The sequence below is a fragment of the Quercus lobata genome, chromosome 9 (genome assembly GCF_001633185.2).
Source record: "Quercus lobata isolate SW786 chromosome 9, ValleyOak3.0 Primary Assembly, whole genome shotgun sequence".
Classification (NCBI taxonomy): domain Eukaryota; kingdom Viridiplantae; phylum Streptophyta; class Magnoliopsida; order Fagales; family Fagaceae; genus Quercus; species Quercus lobata.
In genome coordinates, this window is record NC_044912.1 from 50573381 (window position 1) to 50593559 (window position 20179).

Sequence of the window (20179 nt, forward strand, 5' to 3'; positions counted from 1 at the left end):
ATAGGATGCTGACCTGGGTATTCGAAACGACCCAACCAATACGAAAACGACATGTGGCATTTACCTCGGAAAAATAAATTGACGGAATCAGTTGCCAATAAAAAAATGACACGTGGTGCAGATTATTAGCCAATTATATATACGTCCAAGGACGTCCAACTCTTTGAACGACCACATGGACGAGAGGGCAACTGATGGTGTCACAAATCATCCAAGTCCATAACTCGTCCATATGTCTCGTCCAACGAAAGAAGCTATGATAGGCGAAGTGAATGTTCCAAGTGTTCTGGCTAACCTCGTCTGTCTATGGACGGACAATACCTCATGGAATTCTACACATCATTTAAGCAAGGCAAGCCTTCCAAGATGGCATCGTCCATCTTTTACTAAAGATGGATGAGTTCATCGTGGAAGTCTCGTCCATCTTTTACTAAGGATGGACGAGTTCACCGGCCCGTCCAACCCAGGTAACTTCCATAGCGGTTATGGAAGTTACCCCCAATTCTCCGGACTCCTCGACATTGGGAGCGGTTACTAAACAGATAACCGTTCCACGCATACTATATAAGGCTTCTTCGATGAAGGGTAAGGAGATTCAGACAACTTTACTTTGAGAAAATACTTCTTCCTTACAGAGAGTTCGAAAGTAACTAACTTCATCATCGGAGGACTTTTGGCTAGTCCCCTCTGATTCAGTGTTCTTTGTATTATAGGATATAGCCCAAAGATCATCGCTCGAGTCTTGTCAACCCACTGATATCCAAGGAATCATCATGCACAATACACAATTAACATTTATCAATTTGTTTTTCCAATTACAAAATTGTCAGAAGGACATCACAGGAAGTGTTTCTCCCTAGACTAGGTGCTAGCAGCACCAAACCCTAGAGTTCTGTATAACTTACATTCCCCTTGGTGTGTAGGAATTGTTAGTAGGAGAAGGAAAAGCTCTTTTTATTTTAAAAGAGAAGTATCTAAAATTGATCAAGCCATGAAAGCAAAATGCAAGGTGCATTTTTTTGTAGTTCATAAGACCTAACATCATTCCATGTAACATTCCAGATTCCACAATATACAGTTAAAAACTAAAAATAATTTTTCTTTTTGACTTAGGCTAGGTTTTTTTTTTTCCTTTTCTTTATCCTTCTTAAAAAACTCAAACTAGTTGAGCTAACTCATGGAGTACCTTGGAAGGGTATATGTTTGGCACAAATGTTTTTGGTTGTTGATGTTCCAATCCAAATAAGTTGATAATGATGATAGTGATGTGGTCGCTCACTATGAAGGCAAATTTGGACAAATTACAAGATTTTTCAATTATTTTGTGTAAAAATAAAATTATATCTTGATAATATTACGACAAGTTCTTTTAGTAATTAATCAGTGCTTTTGAATTTTAAAGATTTTCATAAGTACCTTTTTTTTTCTTTTCATTTTTTTTTTTTTTTTTTGATAAGGCATTTGCAAAGCCTCAATAGTTCGCTCCCTTCGAGCAATCACACCAGCCTTTGTAAAACTTTACAAAATACAAAAAGTAACAAATTTTACCCATTTTGCTCCAAAAATCTTCCACATCAGTCAAGTCAACATTGTCTAAATATCCAAAGTTACTACAATAACCATGTATATTTACATGGTTACCGTTCATTTGCATAATTGCATTATATATTTTATTTTTTTCTCTCTCCACAAATTTGATCTCTCTCTCTCTCTCTCTCTCTCTCTCTTCACTTTTCCTTTAGATCTAAACTCTTTTATTTATATCTTGGCGTGTGTTAAAGTTGGTGGGCCATGGGTAAGTGTGAAATAATAAAAAAAATTTGAGAAAAATATTATTTAAATAAAAGAGTGTGTAAAATAGACAAACTAATGTAAATGTTTTGTAAAAGTAAATGTGTAAAATAGAAAAAAGTTTTTTTTTTTTTTTGCAAAATATACAAAAAATTTACATCCACTGATACAGATGCTCTTAGGACACTCATTAAGAGACAAACCTCCAAGGTTTTGCAGAAAAGTTTGTTTTAGGCAGTGCTGGTAGATCAGGGGGATTTTGAATGATGTGGAAAAATGACTTCAAGGTAGATGTAGCAGATTTTAATAAAAATGTTGTGGCTGTCAAGATTAATGATGGTGCGTGTCAACGGGCATTGATTGGGTTTTATGGTCTTCCTTTACTAAAAGAAGAAAGGCTTGGGATAACTTGGGAGATACGTTATTAGTTATAGAGGAGCCTTGGGTTTGCCTAGGGGATTTCAATCTGGTAATAGATGATCAAGAAAAAGATAAGAGTAGGAGAGCTAGAACTTCACGCCAAATTTATTTTCTCAAGGAACTAATGTTTAACCTGGGGACCAACGGTAGTCTTTCACATGGACTGATGAGAGATGGGGTAAAAGTTGCATTAGACAAAGGTTGTAGACAGAGGCATTGGTGTCATAAGTTGAAGAGGCATTTTCCCAAAAGCTACCATTAACCACCTTGGTGCTGTTAACTCAGATCATTGTCCTTTGTTGTTAGATAATCCAAGTAATTTTTGTGCTCCAAGACCTTTCAGATTTGAAGCAACCTGGGAGATGAAATTGAGAAGCTTTGAGGTGATAAATCAAGCTTGGTCTAGCGAACTCAGAGGATCAGATGCCTTTAAACTGTGCAGGAAACAACAAGTAACCTGTAAAGCATTAAAGAAGTGGAATACAGAGGTGTTTGGTTTTAGTAATATCAAAATTGCTAGGTTGACTGAGAAAATTAGAAAAATCCAAATGAAAGAGACCAGAAACTGGAGATTAAAAGCTCAGTACAAAGATGAGTTGAATGAGTGGTTGCTTAAGGTATCTTTAAGCAACCACTCATTTTGTAATTACTCATTCAAAGTGTACGTGTGTACATGTGAATGTCTCTTTTTGTAGTTACTCTCTCTCCTGGGTTAAGAGAGAGCTTAATTTTGTAGCACATTATCTTGCAAAGTGTACATGTGATATTATTAACAGTGTACTATGCTATAGGAACTCCTTCCTCCCAACTGAAGTTTGTGATGCTTGGAGGAAAGACTGTTTGATTGTTTCTTCTGTTTAATAGAAGTTGGTTTTAGCAACAAAAAATAAACAAATAAAAGTGGGCCTCAAGAATCTTTGGCCGCCGGTGTGATGCAGCCGTGTGATCAAAGCAGTTTTTTAAACACCCCTACATAACTTACCAAAATACAAAAAAAGAATAAAAGAATAAACAAAAGCAAAAACATAAACAAAAATACAAGGAAAAGCAAGTTTCTTTGTTTTGCAAGGAATTGGCCGAGCTGATTGTTTTCATCTTCATTGGAAGGAGCCGAAGGACCTCGGGTTCTCCAATGAGACAACGTCGAGGTCCTTCGACGAGACAACCTAGTACCACGATTCCCAGAACCTCCTCCATTATCCCGCCTAGATGACCTCGTACCACGACTCCCAGAATCATGTATGATCTCACAACACCTACACTTCAGTGAACCTTGATGCAATCATCTTTGAGGTAGTCAGATGTCTCTAGATCAGTTCTTTTGAAAAATCGCTCGTAACCCCTACAACATCCAACAAACTAAACTATTATACCACATTTGCCACTTGATTACATTAAATGAGAAATGGAGCCAAGGTATACAACTGAAAATGATTGCATGTAGGTCATAAGTATAACATGATAGCATAAAAACATTACTCCCACAAGATGCACATAGTAGTCATTGAATCAAACATAGTTGTCACCTGAAAAGTCCATGGCAGGTATCACGCCTAATCAACAAGATTTTGTTATCACAACACAATATACGGTGAACTAATTAGATGTCACAAATATTACATCTTGCTTCTATTAATCTCTTCAATAGCTCAAAATGAAACCATACACAATAAATAAACATTAACGCCACTACATTTTCAAGGTATTCATCTATGAAATTATATATATCTAGCCAAAGAATTACATATAAGAGAGTTCAAAACTCCTTACAAGTACTCAAAAAGAGTTCATCTGTTCATGAATTAGAAAAACACCATCTGTCTGGTTCAATCTAATTCTAATTCGATATGGAATAATAAGATTATTCTACTGATCTCAATTTAATCTCATGGATATGTTTGTTGTAACATTGTTTGTTGCTAAGCTCTCTAGAAATTTATGAGTCTAACAATAGATGCTTGTTGCCTCATATTTTATACATCATTTGTACCTATCAAAAAATATATTTTATACATTATTTGGCTTTCTTATGTCAAATAGCTAGGAGGCGGAAAAGAGTTCATGTAGCAGACCCCCTACTAGTCGAGAGAGTTACTCATCCAGCAAGCTAACATTATATGGAATAAAGGCTTTATTTATTAAAGTAATAAAAGCAAATATTGAACAGTTTTTGCCAGGAAATTATGTCTTTACATAAACAAGAAGGGGTTCTCATATTAACAATCCTAGCTCAGCTCTAAAATTCAAGCCCAGAAAACCATTACCTATCAAATTCAACAAGCATACTACCACCCACTTGTACATATCAACCTCTTTCAAAACTTCCAGTTCCACAACAACAACAAAAAAAGGAAGTGCCACTTACTATTACTTCAAAAATTCCTAATCTTGCCATTGGTTTCTGTCCACAATTCATGCAATTGCTCTTATACTGAATCAAATTATTACTAACTATAACAATAAAAACGGTAACATTGTGCGTAATTGTATTTTGTACATCTTATAAGCAATTACTCCGTGTCTTATACTAAAGAAACTTTGTAAATGGTATGCGTTTAATTTAAAAAAATAAACATGATAATTTTTCATGAGTCACTAAGTCATTCTAAATGAAGTAACAGATGCAAGCATGACCGCATGGGGGTATTATTTTCAAACAAACATCATCCAACAAAGAATCCTTTTAGAGAGAACTTATATATAGTATCTCAGATGCAGTCATACAGTACATTAGGTCCCCAATTGAATAGCATTGTCCACTAAAGCACAAACAATTCTATCTTTTGATTCTTTTCCCATGACCATAGAATTCAAAATAATCATATGTTTGAATTTAATTAAGGGAAAAAGTTAGTGAACCATTTTAAGAAAGTTTTTATGGGAAAAGAAAAAAAAAAAGTAATTAATACTTTGACAGTTTTTTCAATGGTCATATAATTTCAAAATAACCATATGTTTGAATTTAATTAAGGAAAAAGTTAATGGACCATTTTAAGAAAGTTTTTATGAGAGTAGAAAAAAAAAGTAGGTAAATTTTCCACAGCTTTTTCAATTTTCCCGTTCACATGACCCATTTCAAAAAATTGTCATGTTTTTTGGGTCATGTTCTTGGTAACACTGATTAACAAGTGCCCTACAGGATTTAATTCACCAACAACTAAGAATGAACTTAGCAAAGAAACAACAATCATGATAATTAACATTAACACACTAAGCAAAAATAAATAAATAACCCACTACATAAACATAACAAACACTATCATAATCATAACAATTATAATCAAGATCACCAAAAAAAAAAAAAAACCCAAATTTAAAAAGAATAATCGATTACCACATGCTACCGCGATCGTGTAAGGCCCACTATCCGGCGGCCTCCTGAACTGGGTATAAACCTTATGCCTCTCTTTCCCACTCTGATCCAAAAGCTTCAGTTCAAAAAGCGCTCTCACATCAGGGCCTTCGCTCTCCAAAACTATAAACAGCGAAACATACGTAGCATTGTCCTGCACATTCTCGCCGTCCGGGTATAAATAGATTGCTCAAGAGTGCCCGCCGGCGGTGAAAGTATCGGACGCCAAGTAGTTTCCGATCCCCATACCCTTCGAGAGCGAGTACCCTGAGATGTTGAACAGGTGGGACGCATTCACCGTCTCGGTCATCGACGTCGATGTCGTCGTCGAAGTCGGAGTTGGAGTCGACCAAGACAAAGAAGATGATGAAGAAGAAGAAAACGTCGGCTGAGAATTAGGAGAGACAATTCGTACCATTTATAGCAAGGATCGGGGTGGAGACAAAAGTTTCGATGTTTGGTCAATTGTTAGAGAGAGAAATGGTTGGACGATGACTTTGAACTGTGGGATTGACCAATTGAGTGGCCAAAATGTTTTTTTTTTTTTTTTCACTGTGAATTTTCACTGTGCTTTTTTTTTCCTTTTTTTTTTAAAGCATAAAAACATACTTTCTATTTTATTTTATATACTTACTTTAAATATATTTTCTAATTTTTTGATGTGTTTTATATATCGGATTTTTTTTTTCTTCCAAATCTGTAATATATATATATTTTTGAAGTGTTTTTGCATTTCCTTTTCTTTGAAGCCATATATTTTTTCAATCTAAATTTTGCTACAAATTATGGTATCCATTATTACGAATAATGTTGCATGAGAATTAGTAGACTAAATGCTCCGGGCTTCGTTGACGGTTTGATGACCTGAAGAGAAAAAAAGACTGTTAAGGGTGATCGGGATGAACCGGCCAAGAACCTTCCGATAGTTAAATCAATTTTCTCTTTAGAACATAAGGATGGTGAATCAGTGAATAACAAAACATAAGTTGGGCTAATGGGGTCAGATCCTTTGTATAGAGATTTTTTAGTAGGTCTACTTATTCGGATCTACTGCCATCATAAGAGATGTGTGTAGGTAGTGGAGAAAATGAAGCGGATTTTGAAGAATCCTCCTCACGTTCTTGTATGATAGATTGTGGTCCGATTACTTGCTGTTTGTAGAAAAATTCTCCAAAATTTGTTAAGTGTTATTTGGTCATCCATGCCCTTGTATGACATGGACGACTAGGCTACTTTGGACGATCATGATATTCATGGACGGATCCTATTCATATCCGTGGTGCTTTTGTTGGGCTTCATTTCTTGTGAACTAGTTTGGACGTAGCTTGGTCATGGACAACCTTCATGGATGAATGAAACTTAATTTAATCCACCATTAGTTGCCCCCTTGTCTTTATGTCGTTCATACAATTGTTGAAAATTTTGTCGTTATTATTATTATTTTACACGTGGCGGTTTCTTAGTGGTTGATGAACTTTCCACGTGGCATGTATTAATCAATAGTTACAATTGTTCTACAAGAACAGTTTGACTCAAATTACCATTTATGGAACATGCTACATGCTACAAAGGATGTATGACGATGGATAGCAACGAAATGGGATGTCCTCAGAAATAAGACATAAATATTCCCTAAGTAATGAAAAGAAAAGTAGCCAAAAAAGAATAAGGAAAGGGCTTTTACTTTTCAGGAGAATTTCTATCAATCTGTATATACAGAAAACACTCTTTAGAAATGAACACATTCTCTTTATTTTAAAGCTTCAATCTCTCGACAGATTAAGCAATTTATGAGCTAATGGCTTTGATACTGTACATTCTAATTACCTTCACCATTTCTCCAATCTCTAGCAGCTCTTCTTCCTCTTCCTGTTGACGTCTTCTATGCAGCTCCTCTGTATTTTCCCACTGCTGCACTTGCCATTCCTAGATATCACATGAACTCAACATAACAAGATTGTAGGTTTTATATTCAGGTAACATATTGTTATAGAAAGAATGCACATGGTCTATACTCATAAATTAGGGCATGGACTATAAAGCTAGCTAGTGATCCATTCAATGAGGATAGATCATAATCTAAGCTAAAAAGCTATAATCTAGATGATTTATACACTAGACCCATTCCTTTCGGTTTTCATGCCAATTTCCTGTTATCAGAAAAGTGAATTTGCCATGTGCTTGCTACCGTGTGTCTAAGGTCCGTTTGGTTGGAGGGGTGAAAAAGTGGGAGGATAGAAAATGGTGGGAGGATGGAAAAATAAGAGGATAGAAAATGGTGGGAGGATGGAAAAGTGGGAGGATATAAAAGATTTTAATTTCTTTCATTTTTGTTAGGTTGGAAGTGGAAAAAGTGAGTTTGTATAAATTTACTTATACACCCTTATTAAAAAATGATGGTCAATTAATACAAAAAAAGTGACATGGACATGGACTATACTCATAAATTAGGACATGGACTATAAAGCTAGCTAGTGATCCATTCATTGAGGATAGATCATAATCTGAACCAAAAAGCTATAATCTAGATGATTTATACACTAGACACATTCCTTTATGTTTCCATGCCAATTTCCTATTATTAGAAAAGTGAATTTGCCATGTGCTTGCTATCGTGTGTCTAAGGTCCGTTTGGTTGGAGAGGTAGAAAAGTGGGAGGATAGAAAATGGTAGGAGAATGGAAAAGTGGGAGGATAGAAAAGATTTTCATTTCTTTCATTTTTGTTAGGTTGGGAGTGGAAAAAGTGAGTTTATATAAATTTACTTATACACCCTTATTAAAAAATGATGGTCAATTAATAGAAAAAAAGTGACAAACAACCAAAAAAAAAAAAAAAAAAGCAATCACCCAATTTATTAAAAAAAAAATCATGTCTATTTAAACAAAAAAAAACAACTATTACACCCAACCTAGAAAAAAAAAAAAAAAAAAAAAAAGCAACATGCCATAGCTCAGGAAAAAAAAAAAAAAAAAAAAAAAAAGGGAAAGAGGCAACGTGCCCAGCACAAAAAAGGGAAAAAAAGAAAAAAAGAATTGGACATGGGCATTTTTGTCCATTAAGAAGTCATATTTTCTCTCTTCAGTTTTCTCTCCATTTTGGGAAGAAGACTTTTTGATAGGCCTAGGGAGAAAACACTTGGACCCCACAATTTATTTTCCTTTCTCTCTAGCCAACCAAACACACTCAAAAAAAGTTTTCATTCCCGTTTTCGTTCCCATTTTCTTTTCAAAGTTTTCCATCCATCCTATTTCACATCCAAACAAACACACCCTAAAGTCAAATTCACTCTACCTACTACGTTGAAAACTGAAAGAAGACAACAAAAATAAATGGGTAAATTCCACTAATATATCTTGAAATTTTGGTTAATACCAACCAAGTCCAAAGTATTTCAAAATGGGCCAATTCAGTCTCTAAAAACATTTTAATCCCTAACCCCGTTAGCATCCATTAGTCATTTTACTTCTTTTTATTTATTTATTTTATTTTTTTCCTCTCTCAAAGGTAATGGGTCTTTGGTCTCTCTCTACTAGGGATGACAATTTTCCCCTGCCCTACTTGATCCGCCCTTCTCCGCTTCGCTCCACGCAGGTTTTCCCCACCTTGCAAAGGTGGTAGGAGGGGGATGGGGTAAGATTTCAGCCTTGCACCACGGGGTGAGGGGTGGAGTTGGGATGAGTTTAGACTTTTTAGACCCATTCCGTCCCGCCCATCTCCTCCCTATCCCCGCCCCACCTCGTATTGATAAGGGTTAAATTGTAAATTTTTCATACCCTAAAACCCTACTATTTAAATAAACATATCATTACTTTTTTTTTATTCTAACCAACAAGGCTTTCCGCCTCTTTTTTTCCTCTAACAAGGTTGGAAATAAGGTGCCAATTTTAACGTTTGTTTTTGTCTTTATCATAAAAAAATTTATATACTATTGAATCATTAATTTTGTATAATAAGAATTTTGTTTTTGTTATGATATTGTCTTGTTAACCATTTTAATAATACTATTTAATTTTTGCTAAAAATTAGTTTGATTTGATAAGATAAATTTATTTGTAATTTCAAATATATTTTTATTAATGAAATAGGTTTTATTAAAAACAATTGTAATAGTTGTGGACAAATTAACAAGAAGTAGCGTTTTACAAGGTGGGGCAGGATTTTGCAGGGCCTAAGGGGCGGAGATGGGGCAAGAAAATTTCCCCTGCAATGCGGGGCAAGGCAAGGATAGGGTAAGACAAAACCATGTGGGGCAGGGCAGAAGGCCCCATCTTTCGAACTCGCTCCACCCCATTGCCATCCCTACTCTCTATCTTTTTCGTTTTTCTTTCCCTCTGACCTCTCTGCTCTTCTTTTCCTACAGTCTCTCTTTCCAACTTGTCCCAATCTCCTCTCTCTGACTCACTCTTTTCATTTATCTCTTTCTTCTCTTTAACAACGATAATGGTGCATGGGTTTGGTGGTTTGGGTTGGTTGTGGATTGTGGTTATGGTGGTTGCTGGTTGTCGGTTGTCGGTGATGGGTTCTGGTTTGTTGTGGGTTTTTTGGTGGTGGTGGATTTCGATCTATGGTGGGTTTGAGTTTTTTTATTTTTTATTTTTTGGGCTTTGTGGTCAGTGGTTGTTTAAGGTGGTGGTGGTGTGTTCGGTTTGGGGTGGATTTGAAATGGAGGTGGTTGTGGGTTTCAATCTAGGGTAGATTTGCAGTGAGGTGGTTGTGGGTTATGAAGTGGTGATTGAAAGTTTTGGGTTTTATTGATATGGGTTTGGTTGGGTTTTGTTGCCGGTGGTGGTCACTAGGTTTTGTGGCTAGTGATGGTGGTGGTGGGTTCTAATATGGAATGGATTTGTAGTGGAGGTGGTTTTGGGTTTTGATGTGGTAGTGAGTTTTCTATGTGTTGGAGAATTTGGATTTTGTTGGGGTAGATTTGCTTGGGTTTTGGCATGGGTAGTAAAATTGTGTTGTGGCTGTTGTTTTAGTTGATCTGAGTGGTTGTGGTTGATCTGAGGAGTGGTTGTGGCTAATCAGAGGAGAGAGAGAGTGAGGGAGGAGTGAAGAAAGAAGAGTAAAAAAGAGGGACAGAGAGAAGATAGAGAAACTAATGGAAGTTAATGTTGTTTAGTGGTGTTTAGAGACTAAATAGTTTTTATGGACCAAATTGGTCAATTTTGGAATGTTTTGGACTCAATTGGTATTTTTATTTTTTTGAGAAAATGACCAAATTGGTATTAATCCAAACCTTAGAATATATAAGTCGAATTTTCCCAAAATAATAATAATTAAATTTTAGAGGGAGAGAGGTATTTCAAAGGTTGGGGAGTAAAATGATAATTAACCCATTTAATTATTTTTATTCTATTAGTAATCACTTTCTTGGATTGAGATGAGGATACTATTGATGGAATTGTATGGATGGTTGAGATTTAAAGTTACTTTTAGTAACTTTAAATCTCAACCATTAAATATAAAAAACGAGTAAAAATAAAAAAGTAAAGGTAAAAAAAAGTTGAGGGGATTGGGTGAATTGAATTCACCCGGATCCCAATCCTACTTTCTTCTCCCAAAACCCTAGCCAGTAGCCACAGACCCGAGACAGAGAGAGAACCACATCAAGTCATCAACGACGCGCGCGCTTGTCCTCCCTCCGGCGCCCCGTCGTCTTCCTCATCCCTTCGGCCAGTCCTCCACCTCCGTCACGAGGCAGATCGGCCCTGTGTTGATTTCGATCTTGACTTGCTCCTTTGCTCCTCTGTGTGTTGCAACCATGGCTCGTTCCTTTGCCCCATCCTTATTGGTCCTTGCTACTTTGATCGCACTGGTCTTCCCTCAACTAGGACTGTTTGCTGCAACCTTGACTCATTCCGAGGGCCAAGAAAACGTTGATACATCTTTATCGACCCCAACATTGACACATGAATATGATGTCTTCGTTAGTTTTCGTGGGGAAGATACCCGCACAAACTTTAAAGCCTATCTCTTAGCCGCTTTTGACCGTAAAAGGATTCGTGCTTATCGAGATGACAAAGACCTCCCTAGAGGGCGAGAGATTGGACCCGAGTTATTGAAGGCAATTGAGACATCAAGGATTGCAGTTGTTGTGTTCTCGAAAAACTATGCTACTTCTAGTTGGTGCCTTGATGAGCTGGTGAAGATCATGGAATGCAAAAGGCTGTTAAATCAAAGCGTGATGCCTATTTTCTATGAAGTGTCTCAATCCGTGGTGCTAGAACAGAAGGAAATTTTTGCGGAGGCACTCCTGAATGGCCCCATAGACAAGGTGAACAATTGGAGAACTGCATTGAAGGAGGCTGCAAACTTGGAAGGCTTCCATTTAGAGCCAGATAGGTATACATCTTTAATTTATATAAAACCGAAGCAAATTAACTTTTGATTAACCTTATGAAATGTTGCCACATTAAATTATAGTTTTATACTTTTATATACAAATGCAATTATAATCAATGTCTATTAATAACTATCATAATCATCAAATTTCATATTAGCAACTAGTCTTGTATAACTTAAAGTACATAATACATGACTAACATTTGTCAGTGTTTGTTTTTTTTTAATTACCAAATTGTCAAAACGACATCACAAGAAGAGTTTCTTTGTAGACTAGGTGTTGGCTGCACCAAACCTTAGGCTTCTGTAGAACCTACATTCCTCTTTGGTGGGTGGGATATGTTTCTTTTTGTGTGGTATCCTAAGGAGGAGAATGCTATGTCCGATAATGTATCAGTTGGAGGGGTAACTGGAGCTAGTGTCCTCAGTTGGAGTGGGTCAGTGGGGTGTGTTGGTACAATAGAGATATTGGCAAAACGGGAAGGGCTGGAACACAATATGCTTTTAGTGTTCTGGATATCTTTATTGGCAGCAGTACTCTAATATGAAAACTCATTATAGCCTTTAGCAGTTTAAGTTGACATGCAGATTTTTGAATGAATTTGTTAAAATAATGGTCTGGTGTCAAATTTTACAGAGTCTTTTAACTCTTGTAATGTGCTATTCTCTTAGATCAGCCATGTATGTCATGGAAGTCAGGTATGAGTGGGGGACAAGTAGGGCTTATCAGGATCTTTCTGTGTATGGATTAATCTCTAGTAAATATTAATGTGTTTAAAATTTTAAATGGCATACCATATATTTAAGTTCTTCCAAAATAATTTGAATGCTATTGTCAACTAAGATTTCTCATATATTCAGGTGTTTGTTTGTTAAGTATAAAAGCAGATTCTATTGTAATTAATACAAAAATTAATTTTAAGATATTTCATATTCTAGATAGCCAATAGAAGTATTCAATCACATGATTTTTTGTTTCTAATGCAAATCCCCTGTGGTGACTTTGTTGTTGTCATTGGTGTATTTTTTAATATACTGAGTCCTTTGGTGCCTTTTATTTAGAGATTGATGTATAACAGAGGGTGCAGTTACTATTGATTATGAAATGTGTCCCCTTGTATTCTGTTATGTTTTGGGCAATGTTAAGTACCTACTTGGCCCCTTATTGATCCTTTTTCCTTATTTAGTTAATATGTCATAATTCAATAATACTTATTTTTGGTATTTCAACTACTATACTTTTATTGTTGGATGGTGCTTCTCTTCATTTTATAGCTGACTCCTATCTATTTATCTTTCTTTCTTTCTTTTGGCCTTTATGTTTGGGTTAGTTCATAATTCCCCCTCTTATTTGTGAAACCAATCAATTTTCCCCTCTATATTTGGGAAATGAGCAAATACCTCCAATACGTTACTTTTTTAGCTAAATCCAACGTAATCTTTTGAAGAAATTATTAATTGTACACCACAATGAAGAGAAAAAGTTGAGAATTACATTGTTGTTTTCTTGGATTGTATTTATAATCATTGTGATTCCGTTGGATTTAACTTCAAAGTATCGGATTGGGGGTTGCTCATTTTCCAAATATAAAGGAGAAATTGGTTGTTTCAAAGATTAAGGGGGAATTGTGATCCACCCCAAACATAGAGGGGTTCCCTTCTTTTTGTTTGTTTGGGACTTTTTACTATAGGCAATCTTTTTAAATGTTGTTAGTGGGGTGAAGCTAGGGGAGACTGTTTGTGATGCAGGACTGTTAAGAAAGTTCGGCACTATACTAGGTTTCTTGATGAATTCTTGAATAAGGAGTGATGTTTAAGAGTTTAGGTTAGAAGAGAATGAATGTTGACTGCTGTTTGGGGCTGAAACATGGAATAAATAGAAAATAACATAAATAAAACACTAGGCAATCACACCTAGGTCTTCCTAAGCATCACACCTAGGGTTCCTTGGCATCACACCTCGGAGAAGCTTGCATCACACACACAGAAGCTTAAAATAAGCTGCTAAATTTTATTAATCAAAATATTCTGCCATAACATGACCACAAAAGAGCTTTTATATAGAGGCTATAGTTATCCATTTCCTAGTAGAACTTGGACTCTAAGTGTTTGTTTGGTTTGCGTTTGTGTCATTTTGCGTTTCAGCCCTTTTTTTTTTAACTAACCCAGCGCCTCTTGCACTGTTCATGACATGGCAAGAAGGCAAGTGAACAGTGTTTTTCTTGTGAACAGTAATTCAAAAATATTTTTTTATTGTTTTCAGTTTTCATCAAAATAAGCAGTATCCAAACGCATACTAAATAACCTATTCCTAGAATGAATAGGAATATTAATAATAATTAAATAAAAGACTTAATAATACATAAACATAAAATAAGACTCATGGGCCTTTGGTACGGCCAAGGACAGCCCATTCCAGATTTCTGGAAATTACCAAATTGCTCTTATTCTAATAGACCTTAATTGAAATTGATCCAGCAACTTCTCAACCTAAAAGACTCAATACTAATAACTAAAATGACCTATCAAAGGTGCAAAGAAGGTCCAACATCAAAACTAGACCACAGTTCTTGAATCTTTGTATATTTAATCTTCTTTTTCCTTGAGTTTTTCCTTGTCCTCATCAGTTTGGGATCTTGAACATGTGTATTATGATCTAGTTCACCTTTTTACCTTATTCCAATTGGCTTGGGTGTTTACCCCCATATTTTCGGTAGTTTTTTTGGCACTTTGTTTTAGTAGGTTCGTATTTGGGGTTTTACATGATGTATTTCAATTTCTGCTTTCCTACAGTTTGTTAGCTTTAGCTCTTGAGCTTTTTGTATTTTTTCACATCCAGAGTGTTCATCATCACGAACACGATGTTCATTTTATTTAATAAAAGTTTTATTACCTATCAAAAAATATGTATATATATTTTCGGTAGTTTTTTGTGGGAGTATTTTTCTATCTTTCAATTGAGTTTCTTAAACCGGTTCTCAAAAATAATCTATCTATTTTTTTTTTTTTTTCACAATGCAATCAAAAAATATATATTGTACAAAATAAAAGTATTATGAAAACAATATATTTTGTATAATTTAAAGTAAAAAATACACAATTACCATGTATCATTCTCTATTCTTTCGATTGCCAAATTATATATTTTGGCAAAGCTTTCTTTATCGGTAAAAGAAGAGTGTAAAATTGATCTGGCCATGAAAGCAAAACGCAATGTGGATATTGTTGCTTCATAACTAATAGGGCATTGAATTTAGATGCACTAGCGAGGACTTTTAATCTCTTGTGGAGAGCTTGAAAAGGCTTCCAAATCCGTGATATAGAGGAGCATAAACTGATGTTTGAGTTTGTGGAAGTGATAGACGCCGATAGAGTGATTATAAACTATCGTTATTATAAATTATGAATGTATTATATTTGTGATTTATTAAGATATTTCTATAATTTGATGATAAAATTTTGACTAAACTTTAATTAATTTGAGTAAACCTCAAAACTATTATCCATACTATAGCTATTTATTTTATTAATGAAAGTGGTGGTTGGTGCACAAAATCTATGTCAAGTGCATGTGGTGTTAGCCTATGGAAATTCATTAGAAGTAATTGGTTGATTTTTTCAAAACTCCTACAGTATGATGTGGGTGATGAAACTAGAGTGAAATTTTGGGAGCATATGGTGGTGTGGGGATTGTACTCTTAAGGAGGCATTCCCAGAATTTTACTGTATTAGTAAGGCAAGGGTGTCTTCAATTGCGGAGGTTATGTGTTTTTTTGTTGGGAGGATCCATTGTGATGCTCAGTTTTGTCGTCCAGTGCATGATTGGGAACTAGAATCTTTGGCTTTCTTTATGGACATTGTTTACTCTTCATTTGTGCGGGGTATTGTTCCTAATAAAGTCTTTTGGAAGCCAGCAAAGAGTAGAGGTTTTGAGGTGTGAGGATATTATCATTCTTTATCCCCTTATTGTCGTATCTTTTCCATGGAAAATGATGTGGCAATCGAAGGTTTCTCTAATGATTTCTTTTTTTTCATGGTCTGCTTCTTTAGATAAGATTACAACTATAGATAACCTTCAAAAAAAGCAAATTATTGTTGTTGATTAGTGTTATGTGTGCAACAGGTGTGGGGAGTTGGCGGATCATTTTCTTCTTCATAGCCTTGTAGCTTATGAGTTGTGGTCTTTGGTGTTTTGCTTGATTGGAATTCATTGGATTATGCCGCATAGGGTTATCGAGTTGTTTGATTTTTGCAGTAGGTTAAGTTTAGTTCTCATCGCAATATAGCTATATTTGGAGGCTTATGCCACATTACTTGATGTGGTGTATTTGGCAAGAACGGAATGCTAGAATCCTTGAGGGTGGTGAACGGTCTATTATCTAGTTTTAAATCTTTTTTCTTTCATACTCTCCTTGAATGGAATTTAGCTCTTCAGTCCTTTTCTTGTTTTTCCCTCCCTGTTTTACTTGATCATTGTAACTTTGGTTCTTGGTTTTTGCCCCCAAAGTACATAATACATGATTAATGTTTATCAGCCTCTGTTTTTTCAATTACCGCCTCTGCTTTTTTCAATCACCAAATAGTCAAAACAGCATCACAAAAAGAGTTTCTCCGTAGACTAGGTGTTGGGAGCACCAAACCTTAGTTCTTCTGTAGAACATACATTCCTCCTTAGTGGGTGGGAATTGTTTCTCTTTGTGTGGTATCCAAAGAAGGAGAATGCTATGTCTGATAACGTAGCAGTTGGAAAACACAATATACTATGCTTTTTGTGTTCTGAACATCATTACCGGCAGCAGTGCTCTTACCTCAGTTAGGTCTCTGTGTTGCAACCATGGCTCATTCTGTGGGCAAAGAAAACTTCGCTCCATCCTTATCAACCCCAATATTGACATATGAAAATGAGGTCTTCATTAGTTTTCATGCGGAAGATACCCGCACAAGATTTACCGGCCATCTCTTTGCTGCTTTAGAACGTAAAAGGATTCGCGCGTCTGAACTGATGAAGGCAATCGAGGCATCAAGGATTGCAGTTGTGGTGTTCTCAAAAAACTATGCTACTTCCAATGGGTGCCTGGATGAGCTGGTGAAGATCATGGAATGCCAAAGGGTGTTAAATCAAACGGTGCTGCCTATTTTTTATAAAGTGTCTCCGTCCGATGTGCGAAAACATAAGGGGAATTTTGCGGAAGCAATCATGAATGGCCCTGAAGACAAGGTGAACATTTGGAAGACTACTTTGAAGGACGTTGCAAACTTGGCAGGATATTCCTTGAATCGAGATCGGTAAGTTATTTCATATATTCAGGTGTTTGTTTGTTAATTATAAAAGCTGATTCACTTGTAATTCAGGTATGAGTGTAGGACAAGTAGGGCTTTATCAGGATCTTCGTGTGTATGGATTAATCTCTAGAAATGTGTTTAAAATTTTAGATGGCATATATTTGAGTTCTTCGAAGAAGAATTTGAATGTTATTGTCAACTAAGATTTCTCATATATTCAGGTGTTTGTTTGTTAATTATAAAAGCTGATTCCATTGTAATTAATACAGAAATTAACTTTAAGATATTTCATATTCTAGATAGCCAATAGAAGTATTCAATCGCATGATGATTTTTTGTTTTCAATCACATGGTGATTTAGTTGTTGTCATAGGTGTAATTTTTAAAATACTGATTCTTTTGGTGCCTTTTATTCAGAGATTGAAATATTTCAACAGATGGTGGAGTTAACTATTGATTATGAAATGTGTTATCTTGTATTGTTAAGTACCTACTTTGGCCCTCTATTGATCATTTTGCCCTATTTAGTTAATATGTGACTATGAATCAATAATACTTAGTTTTGGTCTTTCAATTAGGAGATTTTTATTATTGGTTGGTGCTTCTGTTCATTTTATAGATGACTCCTCTCTTTCTCTGTGTCTCTGTCTCTGTCTCTGTCTCTTTTGTTTGTTTGTTTGTGGAGAACTTGAAAGGGCTTCCAAATCCATGATATAGAGAGGGGCATAAACTGTTGTGTGAGTTTGAGGAAGTGACAGATGTCGATAGAGTGATTTTATTTATAAACTATTGTTATTATAATCTTGAATATTTTAGCCTTTGATTTATTAAGATATATCTATAATTTGATGATCAAATTTTAAAATCATATACAATATATGTGTGTATGTATATTCAATAAAAAAGGGGAAAAATAATTAAAGTACAATAAATGAGACAATAAATAATTTACTAATTTGTTACTTTATGTAAAAAGAAAATGTGTTTTGGCATTTCATTCCATTTTTCGTAGCTCATTTATTTTTATTTTATGATCACTAACTTCTATTCTTTATATATATATATATATATATATATATATATATAATAATAATAATAATAATTGTGAGTGCACTTGCAATTGCAGTCCAGAGCCAGACTTTATAGAAGAAATTGTCGAAACCATTTGGAAAATTCTATACGTGGAATCACGTACCAGTACCGTTCCACCCTGTCGTCAGAACGATGTTCCTGGTCAATGCTCTTCATTAAATATTCCGCAAAAAGGTACTTTGTCGGGCAAAATGCTATTGCTGAGCGGACCCACCCTTTTTTTTTTTTTTTAAAAGACAAACATGAATAGGACTGATTCCATCAGTCTCGGTATTGCTCCCACTTTCCCATGCAAGTCCCTCTCAACTTTCAAGTCCAACTCAAAAAAAAAAATAATAATAATAAAAAGTCCCTTTCAAGTTCATTTTACTATTTCTTCATGCTGTTACTAAAAGTCAGTGGTCCCGTTTTACGTCGTCTTCAACTGGTACAAACAAAGCCGAATCGTCCCTTAGACGCCATTTGCATTTAAGGATTCATCCCTCTCCCTCCTTTTGTTCCCTGCTTTATTCATTGCCGTTGTTCATTGTCATCCTCTTTTTCCGAATCTTGATTTCTGTCCTATTTACCTAATTTTTTCTTCTTCTTCTCCTTCGCACATTTCTGTCCTATTCTGTTTTTCGTCTGTCCTTAATTTGACTCACTTTCAGGAAACTTTTTGTTCTTTTTTTGGAGAAGACCATTGTTATTGTTTCTAAGTCGGGGGTTCTCTCTTCAAAAAAAAAAGAAAAAAGAAGTTAGGGGGTCTAATGCAACAGCAAGTATCTATACTCTCTTTTATTAGCTCAAGAAAGACTTTTTTTTTTTTTTTGTATGGTAAACTTGGAAGAGTATCATTCCAACTTGAAATATTGGCGGGGGGGGGGGGGGGGCACCCTTCCATATCTGAGTTTGGCCCAAGAGTTTAGCTTCCCTGGCTAATGCATGAGCTGCTCTATTGCCGTCCCTTTTCAAGTGCTTGAAGGAATAATAAGAGAAGGAGTGCGAAGAAGACTTGATATCATGAAGAATACAACCAACCTCACCACCTAAGTCTCCCGAGGTTAGAGCTTGAATCACTGATAGAGCGTCTGACTCAAAGATGGCATGAGAAATCTGCATCTCTGAAGTGAAAAGGACTCCCTGGAGAAGGGCAAATGCCTCAGTCACCTCGGCAGAAAAGTCTGATGGGAGGGGTTTGCTTAGAGCTCCGATGGGGTTGCCTGAGCTGTCTCTGATGATTACACCTATGCAAGAGTTCCTCCCATTATCTGAAGTTGCTCCATCAGAAAGACAATTTCTTGGATCGTTATTTTTTAGTCTGTCATTTGTTAAAATTAAGAACATGCACTTTTTGAGTATGATGATTGCATAATTTATATATGTTGGCATGGTTAGAGAAATTGTCATCTTATTATTTTGTTACTGCTATTAAGAAGTAGTTCTTTAGGATCCACCCCTCCCTCCCTTTGTGAAAATATGCAACACTTCCTTCCACCTGTATGCTAACTTGATCTTTACTGGGACTACCAATTTTATAGTTATCATCATCTATATCACGTGACTCATTGCATGATCCATATACATGGAAGGAGATGTGGAAGCTATTTAGAGTTCTGTTTCTTTCATCGTTTTGTACATTAATTAATTGCTACATTATTATAATCTTTAGTAGAAGTTGAAAAAATAGCTCATGCATTTGATGGAGTGAGTGCTTGCTTGGTAGTTGGTACTCTAATCAATCATTCAAACAAAGCTTTAAAACAAGTTCGGGTCTCTACAAAATTAGCAAATTGGGGCATCTATCACAACAAGAAGGAGATCTAGATTATGTGTCTGTTTGGGATCTGCTTATTTTGCAAGAACTGAAAACTTTTTAAAAACAAGATTCGCATTCAATTAAATTCATTTTAGTGTT

The 20179-nt window shown here is 35.5% G+C and overlaps 1 protein-coding gene and 1 long non-coding RNA gene across 4 annotated transcripts; one reads left to right on the forward strand and one right to left on the reverse strand.

The window, feature by feature from the left end:
* Window positions 1–3009: 3009 nt before the first annotated feature.
* Window positions 3010–6024, reverse strand: LOC115960775. The gene is made up of 2 exons (XR_004085236.1): window positions 5546–6024; window positions 3010–3553 (listed from the first exon to the last, which is right to left on the reverse strand). It is a non-coding gene; the product is annotated as an uncharacterized LOC115960775 (long non-coding RNA).
* A 5084-nt stretch (window positions 6025–11108) lies between these two features.
* LOC115959114 (TMV resistance protein N-like) lies at window positions 11109–19082 on the forward strand. 3 transcript variants are annotated; one of them, XR_004084761.1, is made up of 3 exons: window positions 11109–11907; window positions 16031–17193; window positions 18317–19082. XR_004084761.1 is itself a non-coding variant. In XM_031077415.1 (2 exons), exons 1-2 carry the CDS (start codon window positions 11327–11329, stop codon window positions 18513–18515), a joined length of 780 nt encoding a protein of 259 aa, XP_030933275.1. In that variant the 5' UTR covers window positions 11109–11326; the 3' UTR covers window positions 18516–18530. The 3 variants fall into 3 exon arrangements, 2 of the variants coding, with proteins under 2 accessions (XP_030933275.1, XP_030933277.1); XM_031077415.1 differs by lacking the exon at window positions 16031–17193 and having other exon boundaries at window positions 18317–18530; XM_031077417.1 differs by lacking the exon at window positions 18317–19082 and having other exon boundaries at window positions 16031–17802.
* The last annotated feature ends 1097 nt before the right edge of the window (window positions 19083–20179 follow it).